This window comes from Balaenoptera musculus, chromosome 17 (genome assembly GCF_009873245.2).
Source record: "Balaenoptera musculus isolate JJ_BM4_2016_0621 chromosome 17, mBalMus1.pri.v3, whole genome shotgun sequence".
NCBI classification, from domain to species: domain Eukaryota; kingdom Metazoa; phylum Chordata; class Mammalia; order Artiodactyla; family Balaenopteridae; genus Balaenoptera; species Balaenoptera musculus.
Genome location: NC_045801.1, coordinates 52241136 through 52265413, shown reverse-complemented (window position 1 = coordinate 52265413; position 24278 = coordinate 52241136). Strand labels below are relative to the sequence as shown.

Sequence of the window (24278 nt, the reverse complement as noted above, 5' to 3'; positions counted from 1 at the left end):
GTGTGTTTTTTGGTATCACTTTCTTTCTCCTGAGCCAGCTTGTTTGCATCTTCTCCCAAAGTCAATTCCACATCTATCACTCAAGCTCTCTAATCTGCTTTTTATCTGTGAAGGAATGACTTCATGGTTCAGCTCAGGTCTTATTATACAATAGCAAGGGAAAAAGAGACAATAGAGCTGTTGATTTCTTTTTGTTTGGAATGCCACTGCATCCATGCTATATGGAGTCAGGGAAATGTGCCTTTTAAATTAATTTATCTGTGAATCATCTTTGAAACTGTTTGTTCAAATACAAATCAAATATTTTATTCATTCCTTCATCAAATATTTATTGTGCATCTCCTCTGTGATGGTTACTGTGCTAGGTGATGGGATGGGTACAACAGAGACCCGAGCAGACGGTCTCTGCCCTCGTGAACATTGTTCCGTGGGAGAAGAAACAGTACAATTATCTGTTCGTGACAGAGTAACAGAAGAGCGAGCCCTAGAGTCTGGTGTAAGTGATTCTCCCTTCTCTTTTATTTTTCAGAGGGCTCTGAACATAGCTATCTTTATTCATTGTAAAGAAATCTGGATGCAGATGAGTCTAAAGGAAGCCCCAACCATTCAACCTTACAAAAGATTTTATTACATACGCTCCCATTTTTTTTTTTCCTTAGGCAGTTTCAGGAATTGTAGAAGTTAAAGAACATCCAGTCCAATCTCCTAATTAAACAGAGACAAACAATCACAAATATAGACAAGAAAGCTGAAGCCCATAGAGGCTTAAATGAGTTTTGAAAAGTGGCATAGTTTAGTAGCCAAGCTGGGACTATTCCCACGTCTGCTGATTCCAACTACTATACCAACTCTTAATTACTGATGTTCAACTTCAGCCGAGTCAAACCAAGTAAGGGAGAAATGAGTTCAGTTGTACTGGTCAATACAGATGGCAGTCTGGATCATTCTTTCTCCTACAGTATAGCTCAAAGAGGAGTGTGCCTTAGACAAATGTATTATCTTGTCCTTTTTTTTGTTGTTGTTTGTAGAAAACTGCATGCGATACCTCTTAACATCTTTTGCTTCTTATATAAGGTGGATCATTCTTGACAAATTTTGAGATTATATATATATATATATATATATATCTTCTGAAGATGAGGGTAATTTAAATCAAACTATTGTTTAAGGCTGCACCATACCAATCCAACACTTAATCCTGTTGGAATGTCAATGAGAGATTAGCAGTGCTTTTGATGTAATCAGCATGCGATGCTTCCATATCTTCACATATCCTTTAAAACATGCTCAATAAAGATTAATTGGGAGGAGACAGTTTAGGACTATGTTTTCTACTAAAAAGCTTTTCTGTATACTTAAGATATGATTCTATTGCCACGATTTTAGAGATCATATGTGTTGAGGCAAAGTACTAAAATATACTCTGCCAAAGTGACAAAGATATGATGGATTATTTTAAAAGAGTTAATTTTGTCCTGTATTTCATGTTTCCCCAAGAACATAGAATTCAAGTATAAAAGACATGCTTACTTTGCCAGTTTTTGTAGTAATCATAACAGCAATAAAATAGTAATAATAGCTAACGTGTCCAGCATGCTGACTTTCTGCCAGGCAGTGATAAGTGCTTTTTTTTTTTTTTTTTTTTTTTTTTTTTTAATAATGAGAGCCTCTGGGAACTACAGTTTTGTCTTTTTATTTTTATTTATTTATTTATTTATTTATTTATTATTTATAGCTGTGTTGGGTCTTCGTTTCTGTGCGAGCGCTTTCTCTAGTTGCGGCAAGTGGGGGCCGCTCTTCATCGCGGTGTGCGGGCCTCTCACTATCGCGGCGCGTGGGCCTCTCACTATCGTGGCCTCTCTTGTTGCGGAGCACAGGCTCCAGACGCGCAGGCTCAGTAGTTGTGGCTCACGGGCTTAGTTGCTCAGCAGCATATGGGATCTTCCCAGACCAGGGCTCGAACCCGTGTTCCCTGCATTGGCAGGCAGACTCCCAACCACTGCGCCACCAGGGAAGCCCATGATAAGTGCTTTGTGTTCAATTTTTCTTCTGTTTTCACAACAGCATCAGGAGGAGGTAACGTTACTCTCTGGAGGTTATAGACAGGAGAGCTGAGGTTTCAAAGTTAAAGGATTTGTGCAAGATGACACAGTTAGTAAATAGAGCGTTCAGCGTTCTCCTAACGCTGAAGCCTATTCTCTGACCGTATTGCTAGGCTGCTCTACCATATTCAAGATGGAGCTCTTAGCACATCACATTTTTATTTAGAGAGGCTGACATCCTCCATTAAACAGAGCAATTCTTTACCTCTACAAACTCCCAGTTTCTGCTACTTTTAACCAGTGTGTCTGTTTTAATTTCCAAGATATTCCATAAAAATCGGTATTGTGGACTCTTTAACCTTTTAAAATGTTTGTTTTTACTCCTCATATATTTAAAAGTTGTATTCCTGTCAGCCATCTGAATGACATTTATAAAAAATTCCTTGGAGGACATGGAGATGTTGAGTGATCCAGGGAGATGCTGTGGGTTGTGACAGGATGTGTAAATTTTTTTTTTCTTGCTGACAATTTAAAATGTATTGATGTTTAGTTCTGCGTGGGGGTCCTCTCACCGGAAGCTACAGGTTACGACAGTTTCACCTTCACTGGGGGTCCACCGATGATCATGGCTCTGAACACGTGGTGGACGGCGTGAGATATGCCGCAGAGGTGAGCCATCAGACTTGTATTCATCATTCAGAGTTTTTCTATGTGACGGGATTTTGGGGACACAGAAGACAACTCTCTTTATGCCAGATTAGGTATCTCAGTGGCTGAAATTGCTTTATTCTTTCAGCATGAGAGTTTATCAACATGAGAGCCACACGTTTGGCCCTTCTGAGTCTTAGAGATTAGGGTTTTTGTGCCCATTTTAGAAATGAATAAACTGGAGACTTAGAGAGACTAAGTAACTTATCCAGCTAGGAAGCAGTTGAGATGGCTTGAAACCCATGTCTGTCTGATACCAATTATAAACTCTGATGTATTTCCTGAAAAGCCAGTGAGAAGGGAGAGAAAGAAACATTTGGTTTAGGCCCAACTGTGTACACATTTGGTCCAGACACAAATATATACTAAGATCACGTAAAGTCCATATGATATAGTTAATAGTAAGTGGCCAAGTTCCTCTTAGGGAAAAAAAAGTAAAGTCACAAACTCTCCTAAACTCTACATTACCTCTACAACCCCAGGTATTAAAATGGAGTCTGTAATTATTCAGGTCGTTGGTAAAGCAGAATAGGATGAAGTGTTCATTGACTTGTTTTTTTCCATTGGGGAGTTAACTTCTTTTCCTTATAATCATATTCATTAATAATATTCTACTTTTTCTAATCCTCTGGTTAAAGGACAAAGCATAATATACTTCAAGTTTTAATACAGTTAAATATTGCTAACACCCAGCTTTACCATGAGAGGAAAGTGAATTATTGTATGACTCAACCAAAGCTACTTATGTGAAAATATATAATGTAGCTTGTGAGTCGTCTAGGCAAGACAGAGCAAATGTTACCAGGCAAGTACAGTTTTTCTTCATGTTTCTTGTGATTACGGAGCTGTGGAGTTGAGACACTCTTTTATAGCCCTGCTGCTCAGAGAGATTCAGCAAACAGACTTCTTTCCAGTTTTATTTTTCTGTTGACTTATACATCTGCTCTCTGAGACTATCAACCAAAACGTCCTTTTGCCTACTAAAACACTTTTGCTTGAGGCCGAGTGCTTAGGGTATGGGACCTGCTCTGTCCTTGGGGTGGAGGAATAAAATCTACATCCAAAGTGGACAAAAGATGCCAAGAATGCACAAAGCAGGACTCCTGAACCTGTACAGTGTCTCAGTTTATATCACCTACTGAATAGTTTTCATGTTTGCTTTCTAAAGTTTTGTGTTCTAAATTTGACATGTTTTAAATTTCAAAAGTTTTGTGCAGATTAAGAACTGGCTTTGGATCACTGAACTGTAATTTTCCTAAGCCACTTAGGAAAATTGGTCACATTACTTTATGTTTACACCTTCTAACTTCATAAACTTGAAAGTATACTCTCAGAGAGGTTGACTCTGAGTTGGCAAGTGGTTTCCTGGAAAGGGCCCTCATATCCTGAAATTAGTCAGAGGTGCAGAGTCCTTACTTGCAGAGCAAGGGCCATCTTTGTAGGTTTTCCTTCCTGAAGAAGATGAAGCGTTGACTGGAATTTCACACTGTTCTTTAATGTATGTTTAAGGCTATTTATTTCATTTGTTCATGCATATATGCATTCATTCATTCTTTTAAGAATTCATTGAGGTCCTAGCATGTCCCCATCTTGGCCCAACTTACTCGTGCTCATCCTGAAGGGAGTGCTGGGAAGGAGGAGGGATGGGTCAGGAAACACTTCCTCATGGAAAAGGCTTTACCCAAACCTGAAGGAGGAGCAGGAGTGAGCCAGGCAAAGGGGAGAGCACCTGCATAGAATCATGTGTGAGGACTGGGGGTGGGGAAGAGTATAACATATTATCACATATTTGAAGAACAGAATGGCCAGTGTGATTAGATCATGAAGTAAAAAGGGGAGAGTTGTCAGGGGTAAAGTTGGGAGGCTAGAGGCATCTGATCTTACTAAGGTAAGTCACGTAAGTATTGCAAACTTTATTCTAAGTGCAACAAGAAGCCACTGATTGGCTTTGAATCAGGAAGTGATCATACACGTGTTTTAAAAATATCATTCAAGCTATAGTTTGAGAATAGATTGGATTGAAGCAGGAATGGATAAAGGGAACCAGTCAGGAGGCTTTCGGGAATGTTCCAGGTAATAGGACATAGTGCAGCTGGAGGGCTGGCTAGCTGGAAGTGCCACTTCAGTGGGCTTTGGTGATTACTTGGGGTTGAGGGTGAGGGAGGGAAGGAGTCAGTGTTTCTGGCTTGAGATAGGAATGTAACTGGAAGAAGAGGAAGTCTGGGTCAGACCTCAGGGTTGGTGGGTGTTTGAGGTCGACAATAAACAAATAAATAAATTGGACGTGGTAAGTTCTTTGATAGGAACAATACCATATGATCTGGTAGAGTGACTGGGTGCTTAAGAAAGGCCTCTTTGAGATGATCAGTGAATTGAGACTGAATGACCAGAAGAAGCCACTCTGAGGAGACCTAGGGAGATCTTTCTGGTAAGTGGGAACAGTAGGTACAGGTGGTCTCAGGCAGAAATGAGGTTGGCATGTTCTAGAAGAGAAAGACATTGGCTTCTAGGATTGGAATTAATGAGAGAGGAGAAATTATTAGCCATGTTCCAGAGAGGCCTGCAGAGGCCATACCACGTTGGGCTTTGGGGGGCTTGGTGAGCAGTTTGGAGTTTATCTTCATGTAGCAGGACAAAGACAATGGAGGGTTTCGAGCAGGGCAATGGCATGTTCTGCTTTATATTTTATAAAATATAACTAGGGGCTCCGTGGCTAAGAGTTTGGGCAAACATTGAAGAAGCAGGGAGACAAACTAGAAGGCTATGAACGTGTTCACATGAGCGATGATGGTGATTTGTACTGTGGGGTGGTGGAGATGAAGAGAGCTAGACGAATCCATATGTTTGGGGGGTAAAATCCATGGGACTTGCCAAGGAGAAGGATGTCAAGATTGAAGGAAGGAAAAAGAGGAATCTAGAAACACTCTTAAGATTTTGGCTTGAGCAACCATGAGAATGGTTGTGCCATTTGCTGAGATGGGAAAGTCCAGGGAGGAGCAGGCTGCAGACAGGAATGAACTGTCTGTTTGGACATGTTAAGTTGGAGAGACAACTATAGATATTCTAGTCTCGTGTTCAAGTAGGCTACTGGATACAAACCTGGAGTTTAAAGAAGAGGTCAGGGTGGGAGATGAAGGTATTTGGGAGTCATTTGCATTCGGTTTCAGGTTCAAAAGGATCCCTTTGTGCTTGGCTATCGAAGTGATTCCTAGGGGTTGTTTAATTTTTCCAGCTGCCTTTGTACCTAACTTCAGGACTACCATCAAGTTGTGTCCTCTTAAAAAATAAAAATATGAAGAAAAAATGAAAGGAAGAAAAACATTCAAAGCTGTAACCTTTAAAAATTTAATTTGGAGCCTAATCTAATGATTTGTGACATTACAGAGATTAAAGTAATCTAAATCATGAAAGACTTTATCCCGAGAGTCATCTATCTACAAAAAGTAGGCTAATAGTTCACTGCATATTTGGAACTTTATCTGATTACAATTTATGCCAAATACATAATGAGCATATTAAATGTGTAGTTGATAGTAAAATTACGATTTCAACATTAATGAGCACATTTTATGTAGCAATAGTATGCAATTTAAAAATACTAAAGTTGAGGGCTTCCCTGGTGGCGCAGTGGTTGAGAATCTGCCTGCCAATGCAGGGGACACGGGTTCGAGCCCTGGTCTGGGAAGATCCCACATGCCGCGGAGCAACTAGACCCGTGAGCCACAACTACTGAGCCTGCGCGATTGGAGCCTGTGCTCCGCAACAAGAGAGGCCGCGATAGTGAGAGGCCCGCGCACCGCGATGAAGAGTGGCCCCCGCTTGCCACAACTAGAGAAAGCCCTCGCACAGAAATAAAGACCCAACACAGCCAAAAATAAATAAATAAATAAATAAATTTAAAAAAAATACTAAAGTTGAATAATACTATTATTTAGAAATTGCTTTCCAATAGGGAAGAATCTTATTTCCATTTTTGCAGTGGCTACTATAACTTCTTGTCATTCAGTTCAAATCACTGTGGCTGTCACTGTTAGGAAATGTGAGTTTGTTGTTTGTTTGAGTTTTAGTTCAAATACAAATGCTAATAAAGTTGATATCAGTTGCTCTGAAGATACTGCTGCCAGTTAAGCAAAGTGTGTGGCAGAGAGAAGGACTTGTTTAAAAAAAACAAAACATTTTTCTTGCTTTAGTCTCCTATAATATTTCAAACAATTGTTGTTTTTAACCAGTGGAAGGATATACAGATAGATTTATGTCTCTTTAGTTACACATTCATTTTCTAATCCGTTGGAGTTGTGAACATAGAGAGGGCATTTCACATCTTTCTATCTCCTTGGTGTCATCTCTTACTAAGTGAACTATGTTGGCAAGGAGCCACTTAAAACAACTTTAGCATACTTTCCTACCTCTCCCTTACAGTGGAATATCATCTGTCTCATGTGAGCCAAATGAATTTTGTTTCATCATCCAATATTTTCAGGCTTTGTGCCTCTCCCAGCTATCTGACATCAACATAGAACATGGCACCAGAAGAATCCGCTTTTGTATTTTCCACCTGGATATGCCACAGTCTTCCTTGATTGTTTGTGAATGGTGCACTATTTTATAGTTTTATAGTTCCCAGTTTATGGTAACTCTTATTTATCTAGAAATCCTCCCATATTAGTTGCCTGTAAGATGTGAAGTTATATTTAAAGGAAGGGGTAAAAACATTCATTTGAATGTATTAAATTCTCTCTGTAACAGCCAGAAAGGTGATTTGTGCATGAAACCCTTCATAAATAAGTGTTTCCTCCCCGAGGTGCCAAAAGGACTCATTTGAAAGAGATCTTATTTGAAGTCCATCCTTCATGGAGGGTCCTTGGACAACATGGCCGAGTCATGATCTTGGCCAAGTCATTTGGGTACCTGCATTGCCCTCTGGATTCTATCTCAGTTTGTCCTTCCCTTAACCAGGAATGAAGACCCTCTAAGAATGGTCTTCTGCCTTATTGTTATTCTACAACCCTTCACACTTGTTTGTGAGTTTGGGATACTGCATTGTTTACTATTGTAGGACATTTAGGACACCTTTGGAAGTTGTGAAGTGGGTGAAGCCTGTTTTCTAGAGTTCCGGGTTCTCCAACTCCTTGTCTCTTCCTTCTTTCTTCCCTCTCATCAGTAACACCAGCTGCCTCTCATTTTCTTCCTCAGATGCCTCTGTTTACAAGACCCTGAAGCCTCTTTTTCCCTATTAAAACTTGCTCTCAACAGAGGATCTGAACATATTCTTAGAAATTAGAAAATGTGTAAATACCACTAAAAATAATTACCCCTAAGGAGAATTTGCATTTTCAAGCCATAAAAAGTCTTAACCTCCAGTGATGAACATTTGACTGGCAGTTTCAGGAACAACTGGCACTGTCCTCAGCAGCAGGATTGTCCCCGAATACCTACTGTGTGGAGGGTGACTTCTCCACTTGCCTATGACCCTGCACTCGTGCATTGGACTCAGCCGCCAGCTGGGGTCTAATTGAAGGCTGCACAATTGCAGTCCCATCTGCGGACATGGGGGATCCCTGAGTCACTTGGGAGCAATGGTTGGAGATTGTTAGGGCTAGAGAGGCTTGACAGGATGCTCCAGAGCCTTCTAGTGATGTGGACTTCAGCACAGAACACCACAGACCAAAGTGACATGGTCCTTCGCCTGTGTACTTTAGTTTTTAGACAAAAGTAAAGAGGAGGATTCTGGACATTATACATATAAGTGCACAATACCAGACGATCTATATAAATGTTTTATTTGCATTTATTTTTTAAGGGTGTTTAAAAAAAAACATTTGAATTATGTTGTGTTCCTCCCTTTCAGCTCCACGTTGTTCACTGGAATTCAGACAAATACCCCAGCTTTGTTGAGGCAGCTCATGAGCCAGATGGACTAGCTGTCTTGGGTGTATTTTTGCAGGTGAGAATCACTAATTTCATTTTGAATAACTAGTCAACCATGTTGGGTAGAGTTTCAATCATGGGGTAGACAGTCTACCATTTTTTTTTTTTTAATATTAATTAATTTATTTATTTTGGCTGTGTTGGGTCTTCGTTTCTGTGCGAGGGCTTTCTCTAGTTGTGGCAAGTGGGGGCCACTCTTCATCGCGGTGCGCGGGCCTCTCACTATCGCGACCTCTCTTGTTGCAGAGCACAGGCTCCAGATGCGCAGGCTCAGTAATTGTGGCTCACGGGCCCAGCCGCTCCGCGGCATGTGGGATCTTCCCAGACCAGGGCTCGAACCCGTGTCCCCTGCATTGGCAGGCAGATTCTCAACCACTGCGCCACCAGGGAAGCCCCAGAGTTAATTTTAAAGTCTGAGAAAATTTTAATAACTTAGTAAAAGGATTTCTGTCATTTGTTATATGCTGCAAAGACCAACTAGGAACATATGCATTACACTATTAAACTTAACTTTTTTTTAAATTGTTAGTAATTTGCTTACTCTACTCACTTTTTTACCATTTTTTAATAGTAAACTAGTTCTAGGTTTAATGTTTTCCTTTTGAAGTGAATTTTAAAGTTTTGTATATTAGTTTATGGTTCATCTAAGGGCCCAGAACTACCCTAGGAACATTGTCTTATGATACGTCTCATTGTCCATTGATCATTTTTTTGTGAATAGCAAACGCAGATGCAGCAACAATAGTAGCAGAAGTAACAACTGAGATCTTGAGAAGAAAATCTTTATAATAGGCTCTTCCTGACTGCTCAATATTTGGAGATACAGGGTAGGGTAAAATTCAAGTTCCTGATTCTTGAAACACTAGTTTGACCACAATAGTGTTTTGTCCCAAACACACTGACCATTTTAAAAGATTCTGTTGTATTTTTCTTTGTCTGATATTCACAGGAGGTATCACAGTCAGAACACCTGTGGGTGGGCTGGGCCGCTCAACTCCCACTGCGACCACATTCTTTAGGGTGTGCATTTTCGATATGCCCCTGACTCTGTGTGATGTTGATGTTGTAAGTCGTTGCACTGGGACAGGGGGAAGCATGGGGCAGAGCAGAGACTGGCATGCATAGCAGCAGCTCCTTTTTTCGGCCCCCAAGTCTGGTGGTGGCAGTGAGATCCAAGTGGGGCAAGGCATTATACTTGAATCCCAAGGACTTAAAACCTTCAGATAGATTCAGAACACCCCAAATATATGAAAAGAAGTACATATATTTTTCTGAAGGAGTCTCCTCATGATGATATATTCCCTTGATTCAGGACCTCAAGTCATTTTAAGCTGAAAGTGGGAGATGTTTTCATCTAATGTTTTGATTGTCACCAATAGTCGGTTTGGATCTAAGGTCTGAAAGTCACATATGGTTTAATAGTGCAGGTGTTATGTAAGAGTTTCCTAAGCAAAGTTTCTCTCAAGAGAATCTGTACCCTGAACATTCATAAAGCTGACAAATATGAAGCTGTTACTGCTAGTTTTGGAATAGAAGTTATAGTTCAGCCAAGGAGCCCTGTAATATTATCTTGTTGTTTAGATTTTTCTGGTGTGATAAGGCTGCCAGGTGAAAGAGAGCCTCACTATAGAACAATCACTGTTTGTTTGTTCTGGGCTGGCTTAGGTTTTTTTTAAAAAAAAAAGAATTTAAAAATAGTGACTGAAATGGAGTGATTCAGACCTGATGTTCTACAGTAACCATTTCTTCTGAAATTTTGTGTTTTCAGATTGGTGAGCATAATCCCCAACTGCAAAAGATTACTGACATTTTGGATTCCATTAAAGAAAAGGTAAAATTAATTACTATTTACTAGTGACTAATATATTCCTTGGTTTCTCCTGAATTCTCTTATCTTCTTCTAAAAATTCAGACTTTGACATAGCATATGCTGCCGGCTTGGAAGCAGGTTTGGAACATATTTGACCAATAGAACAGAAGTAGCTTATTACCACTTATCTCTTGAAAATTATGAAGGGGTCTTAAGTTATCTAAAACAATCACTATTACATCTATTTTTGCATAATTAGTTTCTTTTACTGGAGTTTTGCAGAGGAAGCCTTTAGTTGCAACACATTTTAAAGACCACTTACATTAAAAAATAAATCTTGAGCTTCTTAAATAAATCTAGGTGATGCGCTACTTCATCTTAAATATTTAGATTAAGGCAGATTCTTTTTTTTTTAAGATATGAAAAGCAGATACTAAATAATTCCATGAATTACAGAATTCCAGTGAAATAATATTTCAATGGGTGTATGTTTTTTTGAGGTCTGTGTAAAACTTTCCCATTGTAATTTGTGGGAATTCTCTTTTCTTCCTCAGGGTAAACAAACTCGATTCACAAATTTTGACCCATTATCTCTGCTTCCTCCATGCTGGGATTATTGGACGTATCCTGGTTCCCTTACAGTCCCACCTCTTCTAGAGAGCGTCACATGGATCGTTTTAAAACAACCTATAAACATCAGCTCTCAACAGGTATATCACTTTTTCCATATTAATCCTGATTCACTAGAGGAAACTGGGCTTAATCTTGTGTGTGTGTGTGTGTGTGTGTTTTTCTTCAAACCCTGCCCTTAATTTCTGCTGTTGTGAAGCCTGAAATTAAGGCTTTACCTTTCTCTTCATTAATCAGATGGGTGGTTGGACCAGATGAGATTTATGTCCCTTTCTTTTTGACCTTCTATGATTAGATGATTTCTTTCCCATTTCCTAGAAATGCAATGTGCAAACAGACACGGATGGAAGTGAAGTGCCACTTTAAGGACTATACTTGTTTGTTTTTATTTTCTTTTGTGAGGTCTGAGATATTAACAGTCTGGGATACAAATGGGAAAATCAGGAGAGAGGCTTCTCTCAAAAGATGATAGTCTCCTTTTTGACCTCAGTCCCTGGACCTGCCTCTCCTACAGATCTCACATTTAGAAGGGGAACGGCGAGAACAGCACCCTAAGACATGTGTGTACTTGTTAAATTTTAGAAGTCCATCTGATCTTTTGGCTTTTATTGACAAAACTGTTGTGAAGCTGCCTGAGGGGCTTTAAGCATTTGCTAAGAGGCTGTGGGTGGCTGCCTGTGCTCTTCTTGTGAAGACATTTCCTCACTGGTTCTTCTGATAAATGCTTACAGAGCCCCCATGGTCAGTCGGTCAGTCAGTCTCGGAATGTCTTTGATGCCCAGAGACTCTGGTCAGAGCTGTGAATCCGTCCTGTGACTGACGAATCTGCCGGGTGGATGCTCTGTGCTCTGGGATGCTGTACCTAACGGGTTTTGTTTTGTTTTCCGTTTCGAATTATATGCTGCGAAATTCTTAGTAAGAACATAGCCTAGTAATTTTTGCATCTAATAAAGTACTCCTATCCTGAGCTGGCCCACCTGCCTAGCGATTTATATCTTTCCTCCAATCAAAGACTAGAGCTGGTTCACCTTTACGAAGGTCATATCATATCAGGTAACTTTTCCCCTTGGGGTGTTGAACACATCCAACTTCTGTCGACCTTGTCTTTAGAATGAAAGCCAAATAATAATCTGGGGCATACTTATTAAAACATTTTATAAAAGCCTGGGTAGAAATCCGGAGCTTGACTGACACAGAAATTCCTGTGAATTTTTTCCATCAGAAATAAGGTGAGTTGCATCATGAGAAAAATGACCTGTCACAGATTCAGTGGCTTTATTAATGGGGTTAATTTTCCTCCCCTTCACGTGCTAAACTGTTTACTTTTACATTCTTTTATTAAATTTGAATAGGTTAATAGTAAGAGTTAATACATTACAACATCAAGTTAGTAATATTAAGGGAATCATGTTTTCCCTCGTATTTCAAGAATTTCTTTATTCCTTAAAGCCAGTTGGAAAATAATTTTTTTTCAATCCACCTGTGATTTGGAAAACAATATATATCAAAATATATATTTAGTTACTTAAAATACATAAAGTTAACCGAATCAAAAATAACTCCCTGCAAGTTTAGGAGTGACTGACTGCCTAGCTGTGAATTCACTACTGTATCTTATTTGAAGCTTAATTCATTAATGTTAATTATTAATGTGGTTTTTATGCAGTTAAGAGTTTATAAAATAATAGCTGTATTTTAGAGGTTTAGTGTGAGTGGTAATTCACTTTGAGGAATTCACTTAAATCTACTGTAGCAGGAACACTTTGAGACATTTTATTTTTAACCAGATTGAAATGATTATCTGAGTAATAATCCCAATTATTATGATGATTATAATATCTTAATAATCCAAATTATTATGATGATTATAATATCGTAATAATCCAAATTATTATGGTGATTTTAAGATTTAAAGAATGAAGCAAAAGTTATTTTAAGAGTCAAATCCCATTTGAACCATGAGAAAAACATCAGAAAATGCCCAGTTGAGAGACATTCTCAATATACATGATCAGTAGTCCTCAAAACTGTCAAGGTCATCAAAAACAAGGTAAGTCTGAGAAACTGTCATAATCACGAAATGCTCAAGGAGACAAGACAGCTAAATATGATGCCATTCCTTGATAGGATCCTGGAACAGAAAAAGATGTTAGGTAAATACAAAGGAAACCTGAATAAAGGATGGACTTCAGTTAATGATAACATATTAATATTGGTTCACGAATTGTGAAAAAAGTACCATACTAATGCAAGATGTTAATAACGGGAAACTTTTGTGTGCGTCCTTAAAAGTGAATGAAAAAAAATAAAAGGGGAAACTGAGTGTGGGGTATCCGAGAACTAATTATTCTATCTTTGTAAGAATTCTGTAAATCCAAAACTGTTCTAAAATAAAAAGCATATTTTAAAAATCCAAAGCATGAAAGGGTTGATAAGATTATTTAGTTGCTTAACTCTTTTATATAAAGTAAAATGAAAATGTCTTTTGTGTATACCATTGATTTAAGGATTACTTTTCAAAAGATAATTTTTAATCTCAATTTAAGCAGCTCTTTATTTTAGAAACCACTGGAAAATAGTATTTTTATTTATTTTTCAATTCCACCATATAATGTCACTGTCTGTGAAGATTAAATCCTCTTTTTAGTAAGTTGGTGCCAGTTTTTTTCTAGGTTTTTTTCCTGCTGCTATTTCTTGCCAAGTCATTGTTTGACCTAAAGGGCAAATCAGATGGTTTTCATTTTCTTTTTCTTGGTACAAGCCTATTTTTCTCCCCAAAGAAAAAGAGTCATTTACAGGAATGCTTGATTTAACTGCCAGGCCAGTAAACAGATACACTGTTTTTTGCTACTTCCGATAACAGATCTGTCATTCTTTGGAAGGCTGACTTCTCATGCCAATCTCTTTGGCTTATGCCAGATTATCAAAAGTGGCTTACTGACCTGCTGAAATTTGATGTGTAGAATACTTGACTTTAATTCTGTACTCCTTTTTAAAGAAATTTTTTTCTTTTTTGTTTATTACGATATTTGCATACAATAAAATTCATGAATTTTAGTGTGCAGCTGATGATTTTGGTTATTGTAACAACCACTACAATCAAGATATAGAATGGATCCCTTGGCTGAAAAAGTTTCCTTGTGCCCCTCTGTACCCCATCTTCTTCCTCACCCATGGCCCCAGGCAACCACTGAGATGCTGTCACTAGAATGTTATCTTTTTAAAATTTTATTTAAATGGAATCATATAGTACATAAACACTCCTGCTCCTCCAGGTTTGGAGTTAAAGGCCTTTTCCAAGAGGGAGCATTCAAAACACTCTGACAGTATTTTCTCTCAGTCTGTGGTTTGCCTCTCTTTTTTTTTCACTATATCCTTTGAAGAGCAAAAGTTAAAAAGTTCTTAATCTAGATGAAGGTCATTTTATCAATTTATCTTTTATCACTTGTGCTTTTGGTTTCCTGATAAGAAATCTTTGCCTAACTATATACCACAAAATATTTTTTCCTACTTTAAGTAATAGTTTTAGCTTTTACATTTAAGTGTTCTATTATTTATGAGTTAATTTTTATGTGTGTTGTGTCCCATTTTCATTCCTTCTGATATTCTTTTTTTTATTTGAAGTACAGTTGACTTACAATATTATATCAGTTTCAGGTATACAACATAGTGATTTATTATTTTTATTGATTATACTCTACATAAAGTTATTACAAAATATTGGCTATATTCCCCTGTGCTGTACATTACATCCTTGTAACTTCTTTATTTTATACCTGGTAGTTTGTACCTCTAATCCCCTACCCCTATATTGCCCTTCCCCAACCCCTCTCCCTTCCGGTAACCACTACTTTGTTCTCTTATCTTGAGTCTGTTTCTGCTTTGCTATACTTGTTCATTTGTTTTATTTTGTAGATTACACATATTAGTGAAAACATATAGTATTTGTCTTTCTCTGACTTATTTTACTAAGCTAATACCCTCCAGGTCTATTCATGTTGTTGCAAATGGCAAAATTTCATTCTTTTTTTCTGGCTAAGTAATATTCCATCACACACACACACACACACACACACACACACACACACCACATCTTCTTTATCCATTCATCTGTTGATGACACTTAGGTTGCTTTCATATATGATATTCTAATTATGCAAACATTTGACCTTTTAATAACATCTAACAGGTTCCTTCCGAGGCTCTATTAGTTTGAAATCTTTTAAAAAATCTCTGTTCTTCACTGTGGATAATTTCTATTGACCTATATTCAAGTTCATTTGCTCTTTCTCTGTCGTGTCAGTTTGTCTGTTAATTTTATCCAGTGAATTTTTGTTTTAGAAATTACATTTTTTAGATCTAAAATTTATACTTGATTCTTTTTTATTATTTCTATTTCTCTGCTGAGACTTCCCATTACTCTGCTGAGATTTCTCATGCACTAAAATGTATGCTTTGTTTAACTTCATATAACCCACAGGTAGTTGAAGTAGCCACTTTACAATCCTTGTAAGTTCCAAATTTGGGTAATCTTGAGTCTCACTTTGTTGATTTTTCTTTCTTTAAGCATGTATTCCATTTTCTTGAGTCTTTATATATTGAGTAATTTTCTATTGCATTCTAGATGTTATGAACATTAAGTTGTGGAGATTCTGGATCTGTTATTTTTCTCTGATCAGTACTGCTTCCTTTGTGTTGGCAGGTAATTTTCTTGGCTGGGCTTGAGTTGCAGATTTTCCTTCTTGTGCAGTAGCTTCAGTCTCAGTACATGTGTGGTTCTTGGGTATGAGTTTGGGGATCCTCTCTCTGGCTCTTTCCTTGCAAGACAGGTATGCCCCATAGCAGCTCTATGCACCTTGCAGACTCCACCTTGTCCAAGTGAAAAACTGGAGAGACAGGAACTCACGTGAGGGCTCCCATCTCTCCAAGTGAACATGAACTCCCCATCTGAATCCCTTTACTTATGTTCACTCTTTAGTACCTGCAGCTAGTTGTTTTTTTGTATTGTGTCTGGGTTTTACACTTGTCTTTTTCTACAGGAAGGTTGTCTGCAGAGTCTTAGTCCAGTATATCTGGAGTCAAAAATCTAATGTCCTTCTTTAATAGTAAAATTTTTTATTTTGTAATTAATGATAATTAACAATCTAGGAAAATTTCCCTAACTTCTGTATCTTCAGACTATGTGTGAATTGAGGAAAGAATTCATTCACTTGAATATTAATTTTGACTTACTATGTAAAACTGTCTAATTATCTTTGAAATTAAAGTTTTAAATTTTAGAAGACAGTATAAGTCAATTCTAGAATTGTTTAATAATTGCCAATTTTTGCAAGGCGTGATGCAAGAGGTATAAACAAGTGTTAAAAAGGCCCTTGTCCTCCCATAGTTTATAATGTAACAGAGGGGATAAAATAAATGCATAAAAAACTGTAACACAGTGGCTTTGCTTGGTACTGTAAGAGAATATAAGGTGTAAGGGAAGTTCAGAAGGGGAGAGACTAGTTTTCAGTGGAACAATCAGGAAGAGACTTCATGAAAGAGCTTACATTTAGGTTGGTTCAAAAAGTGGGGACAGGTTGGGGGTATAAAGGAAAGGGGAATTTCAAGAAGGAATAGCATACGTAAAGGCAAAAAAGAGAAGTGCAAAAAATATGTGGGCAACTTTGTACCTGTGGTTGTCAAAATAGAGAGTATGCAAGAATCACCTGATGAAGCTTACCAAAATGTGGATCCTTGGGCCTTGTTAGAAACTCTGATTCAAAAGCCTGAGGGGGGGTCCAGGAATCTCAAGTTTTAAGAATCACCTCAAAATCTTTTCATTCAGATGCTCTTGGACCCCCCTTCACAAAACTGACCTAGAGTGGGACCTGTGTGTGGAATAATAGGAAATAATCTAGAAGGATTAGTTGGAATTGGGTGGTCATGAGGCTTGGAAGCCATGCTAACAACTTTGTTTTAGAGCCTTATAGGGTTTGAAATGTTATATATTTTAGAGATATATTTTGAAATGTTTACACCTGAAATGATGTGATATTTGGAATGTGCTTCAAAATAATAGTTTGGGCAGGATTCGGAGGTGGTGAGAGAGAATGGGTGAGGGTGTGGATGAAAGAGAATTGGCCACGTGTTGATGACTGTTGAAGCTGGGTGATGGTTTATTATGTTACTCTATCTACCCTTCTGTATATCTGCCAGTTTCCATAATAAGAAGCAAATAAGAAGAGATTAGGGGAAAATGGAAAAAAAAAAAAAGAAAGAAAAAAGAAAAACACTTACAGATACAGTGTAGTGCTGTGGTTAGTGCATGGCTTATTTGCCAGATGGCTTATTTATTGAAATTTCCTAACTCTCCCTCGAGTTCCTCATGTTTAAAATGGGTATAATGGTATATTATTGATAGGCTTGTTTGGAGGATTAAATGTGATATGTAATGTAAAACACTTAGCATAATATGTGGCCCGCCATGTTCTGTAAGAGAGAGCTTATTTTTATTATTACTCAACTTCGGCAGGCAGTGGAGAGCTAGTAAAGACATTTGAGCATGAGAGTGGCTAATCAAAGCTGTTTACAAAACATTAGAAAAGGATATTTCTGCTTACTGGGGTCACTACAGAAGAAATTTAAACTTTCAGTAGTAGAGCCAAAGAAAACAGCAAAAGAGCCTTCACGCTGAGCTGGGGAGATTCTTGCCAGGAACTGTGTAGGTACTGAGTCAGCCTTAGTGACAAGGGGACAGATTTTCTGCCTAAAGGAAGCCAGAGGCCTGGTGAGGGCATGACACTGATAGGGGCCAATCTAAGCAGAGCCTAGCAGATCAGGGTCCACCTAGCTGGGCTAAGGGAACAGGAGGACGATCCAGCACCAAAAAGGGAAGGGGTTTGATGAGACATCAGGACAGGTTCAGAGACTCTTACCAAAATGAGCAGGCTGGTCAGAGAAAGATCTAGAGTAAGTTCTAGTTCCAGACGGATGAGGCTAAGGTGTTGCAGAGGTAGGGAGCCATGATCAATTTGCAGAGGAGTCAAAGGGGGATAGGGGGATAAATAAAGCCAAGATCTTCAGAGGAATAGGCAGTTTCCCTGGGAGGCTAGTTGTGTTCGGTGAGGCCGGTAAATCAGTGCCCTGATTCAGGACTTGGGATTCCAGCACAGTCACCTGGAGTGGCCACTCCAGATAGACCTGGATCGTCATGATCTGCAGAAGGCTGGACATCTTCTCTGTGGCTGTGGAGATTAGATTTCACTAGCCTCTGCTACTTGACTTTACCAGAGAATTATATATGTCTCGTCTGGCTTTAGCCATAATGATCTGGTCTAATGAAACATGAGTAATAGCAAGTTGTAAATATTTGTCTTATTCTTCCCATATCTATACTCTTTGAAAAGACACCTCAAAATATGACTTGTGGAAATACACAGCTGCTTGTATATGATACCTGAACATATCTCCATAGAGTGCGGTTATAAACTATTGCCTATTTATTATGAAGGACTTGCATCACCTCTGTCTCCCATCCTGGCTAGTACTGTTAAGAGAAATATTTTAGGCTTCAGGTAAATGATGATGATGGAAACCTAATATATGTGTCCTAGTCTGAATTTCTTTGACTCTTTGATTAGGTGACTAACAAAACTTAGAGAATGAAGGCTCTCATTCTCAACAATTTAATACTTTGTACTCACTCAAAACAGCAAAACAGACACCAAAAACTTACTTGTGTGGCAATATGTTTTTAGTGAACGTTTTTGAGACAGTAGAATTATTCAGGTAATTTACCCAGTCTTCATTTTACTACTATAGACCTGTGCTTAGTCTTAAAAAATAATATTAAATCACAAAGGAATTGCTAAATAATTTATAAAACAAGCTTATAATAGAAAACTTTTCAGCAATTAAAAATAGTGACATAGATATATCTATTGACATGTGAAGGATATATATTAAGTGATAAAATAAGGTTTCAGAAGAGTAAATATAGTTGAGCTTATTTTGCAATAAAACATGTCAAGCGTGTGTACTGGTGCATGTGCATATAGTGCTTGTACATAAGGAAACATCTAGAAGGGTATACTCCATAATGTTAACAGTGGTTATATTTTGTGATGTGATTTCTCATAATTTCTATTTTCTTCTTGACACTTTGTGTACTATATGAAGTTTATAAGATAATTAAGCATTGTGTGTGTGTGTGTGTGTGTGTGTGAGATAAGAAAAAGTAAGCCCTTGTGTTGAGAAATATGCCTATATCGCTTAAATTGTATTGAAGTATTATAAGTGGTTGAAGACTCCTAGTCTTTTCCCAGAGTTAGTTGCTGACAAGGCACACATATGGTGAGAGAAAAATCACTGTTTAAGGAAAACAGTGCATAAAAGATGAAAATTCTGTAGGATGAGTACCACATGGTCCCCTTGAAAATTTGGGCCATGTTATATTGGTGTGCTGGTGAGTATTCAGTGTAATTCCAAGAGCTGGATGACACCTACTGAGGTAATCTAATCCAATGTTTCACTTTATAGATGAGGAAACTAGAGACAATAAATGATTTTCCCAAGGTCACACAGCTCACTAGTGGCAGAACCAGGACTGGGACCCAGCTTGGAAAACCCTTTCCACTGTCCCATTATGCCTTTGCAGGGGACATTCTCTGATTTCTAGCTATGTACTCTTTAAACCACATTCTAAATGTTGTTTCCTCTTATTACTTTGATCTTCAAATGAAGAAAGCTTATATACTTAATTTTTGAACCCATAGGTATTTGTATAGTGATAAGAATCTAGCAGAAGAGTTGCTTTATGATGTATGACCCATAACTTAGAAAATTTTCATTGAAATACATTTAGTTCCTGGTAGAAGAAAGCTTATAAGTTTCTTAACTTTCTGTGCAGGGCAATTCATTAACATTGGTGTGACTTTCTACGCTAAAACTAACTCTTCTCTTTTCTTCAACAGCTGGCCACATTCCGCACCCTCTTGTGTACAGGGGAGGGCAAAGCAGCGGCTTTTTTGTTGAGCAATCACCGTCCACCACAGCCTCTGAAGGGCCGAAAAGTGAGAGCCTCTTTCCATTAAAAGTTGTCACCAGTAGACCACCCCAAACGTGTCTGTGGAGAGAAAACAAAACAAAACAAAACAAACACAAACATCCATACTAACAGTTCTTTCCTAGAATTCTAATTTATGGGGTGCCATTTTGCTATCAGCTTCAACACAAAGAAGATCAGATCTTTTTAATCAAACTAACTTAAGTCATCTGTCTCAGATTTGCAGTATATAAGCAGTATATACTTGGGTATATAAGCAGTAAACACTGGTGTGTTTTAAAATGCATGGAATACATCTACTTCAACCTGCGTGGCAACGTGGTGGGCATTGCAAACCTCAGAATGTATTAAAAATCTTCCCTTGCCATAAAGACTGATCAGTCACGTCTCTCAGTGATGTTTGGTGAAAAACTTAAATTCATTCCCAGAATGATAGGATTGTGGTACCTTTTCCTAAACAAGTGATTCCGCTTAATATCTTGATATCATTCCAATTCATAAAAGTAGATACTATTTCCTTTTAAAGTGAATTTTCGTTTGGATCATGTTGCTGATTCTCACTGCAGGATACCTCTAATAAAATGAACAAGAGGAGAGTTATGGGGGTTGGGGTGGGATATAGCGAATTAAAGCATCTATTCCACAGCTCAAAAAGAGTCAATACAATTTTGGTGAGGAATTCCCCAGGATATAAATGACTATTTAAACTTTAATGACTTATGCCATACATCTCATTCACTTGGTGATGTTAATGATAAAGTGGCTAATAATTGATCAGACACAGTGGTTGTCAATTTATGGCATTAGCATGGTTTGAAACAGATTGCAAATTACCAGTGCAGGCAGAGCTGCCCATGGGCATGAGGCACAGGTTGGCTAATTTTGTCCTGTGTTTTGGCAACAGAGCAGGGAGCAGTCCTGTGAAGGTCATTGTTTTGTCAATTGATGGGGAAAAATTACTTGAGTTTCATAGATATAATCAGTCACAAGCCCTTCAAACCATTTCCATGGCAACACCCCTCTCCCCTTACACACGTGTCCCTCCATCTCTTAATTTTGTAAGTTGGCTCTAGATATTCACTCTAACCTATTATCTCTTGTATATTTTTGTTTGTTTTTGGTGAAGGAGGATGGGGGAGGTCCTTCTGCTCTTTCTGGTACAAATACAGTGACACTAAGCATTAACTTAATAATCACGTTTAAGACTTGAACACATGCTACACTTCTGTCATCTTCTGAGAAAAGTTTAACTGAGTTTCCTTAATTTTGATGATTTATTAAGACACTTCTCTTCCCCTGAATGTAGATTTTAATAATTGGAAGTATTCTGTGATCGTCTTCTTTTTTTTTTTTTTTGACTGCACCACACGGCTTGTGCGATCTTAGTTCCCTGACCAGGGATCGAACCTGGGCCCATAGTAGTGAAAGCACCGAGTCTTAACCACTGGACCACCATGGAATTCCCTGTGATAGTTCTTGATAGGATCACTGATTATCAGTCAATTGTGTAATAATGATAGATATGATTGCATTAAGATGAGTTCCTGAAGATGAAAGCTCCTTTGGTTTTTGTTTCCCCTTCACAGTATCTAGCTTGAGGCCTTGCAGGAGATTGACAAGTAGCAAATATTTAATTAATTGAATATTTAAAAAACTTTATTTTGTGTCTTTGGTAATTATCTTGCTGCTTGCAATCAAGTGCACTGTAAGTTCGTGTAACAAGTAAAGCGCAAGTTATCCCTTTAACATTGTTTCTTCTTAAAGGAATACTTGTTAAATCTACCTGTGTAACGAGAAGTTCTCACTGGTTTTAAAAATACCAGTGTTGAATGAATTTCTTTAGTTTGGAAAGACATGTTGTGAAGTATCCTAGTCAGAGAAAGAAGTCTGTTTTCTCAGAGAAAGTAAATAGCATGTAGGATGGGGATTCTAATTACTGTGTATGAGCATTACCACTTTGTAATTTATGGTTTCTGCTACAGTATTCCATCAGTTCTATGCTACAGATTGGACTTTAGTAGACTAGAAACGTCTACACAGCACTGATTTCCTTGAAGATTGTCTGATAATTAGAGGCAAAATTGTCTAAGTGTTATCTAAAGTCTAAGTTGTTATCTTTTGAAAAGATTAAAGAGTTGTAAATACTAGCATGGATAATCTTTTGTTTCCCACCTGTATTGGATTTATATTTGTTAAGCATTTTGTATTTTAACTTAACTTGGATTCAACCACAATAAAGATTACAAGACAAACTTTGAACTTGTATATGCAAGATACAGAATGAGATTACATTTTTACACTTTTTATTTAGAAAACAATTTCAAACTCACAGAGAAATTGCAAACACAATTTTTTCCGCTAAATTATTTGAGAGTAAGTTGCCAACCTGTTAATGCATCATCCCACAAACTTCAGTGTATATTTTCACAAGTTAGGACATTATCCTACAGAGCCATAGTACAGCTAAAACAACCATGAGGTTAACCTTGTTTTATTATCACTGACTATGCCATTCGAGGGTAACTCGTTCATTTAGTTGTGTTTCCTTTGGTCGGGCACTGGTCCTCAGTCTTTCTTTGCTGTTTATGATTTTGATGCTTTTGAAGATGATAGCCTAGTTATTTTACAGAATGCCCCTCAATTTGGGTTTGTTCGAGATTTCCTTGTGATTAGATCCAAATTTTGCATTGTCGGCAGGAAGATCACAAAAGCAATGCTGGATCCTATCAGGCACATTGATTTGTCCTCTAATGGAGTATATTCACTTCAGCACTTGATTAAAATGGTGTCTGCTAGGCTTCTCCACTGCAAAGTTACTCTTTTTTCCTTTGTAATTAACAAATATTTGTGTGGGGATGTGGTTTGAGACTATGTAAATATCCTGTTTCTGATTAAACCTCCAATTTATTCATTTGTTTCTACTATGGATTTAAGGGATCCCTGTTTTATTCAGTGGGCTGTAAGACTGTTATGACTATTACCATCTATTCTCCCATGCATATTTTTCTTAATTGGCCAGGAGGAGCACCTCCAAGCTGGCTTCTGTGCCCTTTTGACACTTCATCCCCACGTTCTTACTTTCTGACAGCAGTGTGATGTTCCTGGCTCAGCTCATTCTGCACCTTCCCTTGCCCTGGAATCTAACATTTCTCCAAGGAACCCTGGTTTCTTTTAGTGGAAAATAGTATTGAAAAAACTAACATCTGGGTGCTAGACGAGTGCATGGCTATTGGAACACTGCTACTCCTGGATCCTCTCAGTGAACAGAGGTCAGGAATGCACACACAAACACACACGCACAATGTGTACTCACATGTACAACATCTATATTTAAAAAAATCACAATTTCACACTCATATCTCTAATTTCAATCCAATACTACAGGGTTCATTCTAGTTCTCCATTTCCATATTTCTAATCCCCTTCTCCAACAGTGAGAAACCTGGCTCCCATTATCCTCAATACATTTACTTCTTTGGCCACTTCTTCTGTGTGTAACCAGTATCCCATCACCACTTCCGATCTCTCACCCCCACAGGCATGGATGCCCTCTTCTCTCAGCTTGGATTGTGATGTCCTGCACTGGGCTGCCTTGTCCCCTGAGAGGAGGTGGGGCAAGGAGGGGAAAGTGAAAAGCAAGGTTACATTTTGAAATACTCACTGGACTGTTCACGGGGAGGTTCTTTATTTCTAACACAAGGTTATTGAAAATGTGGCTTTGCCTATACACATTTTATCATAGGTGGCAGTGAAATGCAATATTTTGTAAAAGGTTTTTAATACCTCTGAGTGGAGCTGCAGAAAATGTAGACCAAGGAATAGTGGGCTCATTTCAGAGGCTAGAAAGCCGTCCAGGCACTTGGATAAGTATCACAAGTTGTTCTTATTTTACATTTACTGAAGAAGATTAAATCCCTTATGTTGAGGTTTTTGATACCCACTGAAATGTAAATTCCCCTCAGAGGATAATTTTTTAAATCATTTACACTTTAGTATAACTGATTTTTACATGACAGGTTTTGGTGGGAATAAAGACTGACAGCGGAATGTCAACATGATATAAAAGAGTCAATGGTCTGAGTGTTTGGATAACCGAGATGAACTTGAACTACGTCAC

At 38.1% G+C, this 24278-nt stretch overlaps 1 protein-coding gene across 2 annotated transcripts in view; it reads left to right on the top strand.

Annotated features, from left to right (window-relative positions):
• The window catches only part of CA13 (carbonic anhydrase 13), a 38525-nt gene extending 16141 nt beyond the window's left edge, over positions 1-22384 (top strand). The window contains exons 3-8 of one of the 2 annotated variants that reach the window (XR_005016976.1): positions 2593-2711; positions 8599-8694; positions 10447-10509; positions 11043-11198; positions 11850-11987; positions 20070-20147. Coding sequence is in view for 1 of the 2 variants with exons in the window: in XM_036829852.1 (XP_036685747.1) it covers positions 2593-2711; positions 8599-8694; positions 10447-10509; positions 11043-11198; positions 20070-20189 (554 nt within the window). In the remaining variant the exon portion in view is untranslated. Of the gene's footprint in view, positions 1-2592; positions 2712-8598; positions 8695-10446; positions 10510-11042; positions 11199-11849; positions 11988-20069 lie in introns of both variants that reach the window. The other variant, XM_036829852.1, reaches the window with a different exon arrangement.
• The last annotated feature ends 1894 nt before the right edge of the window (positions 22385-24278 follow it).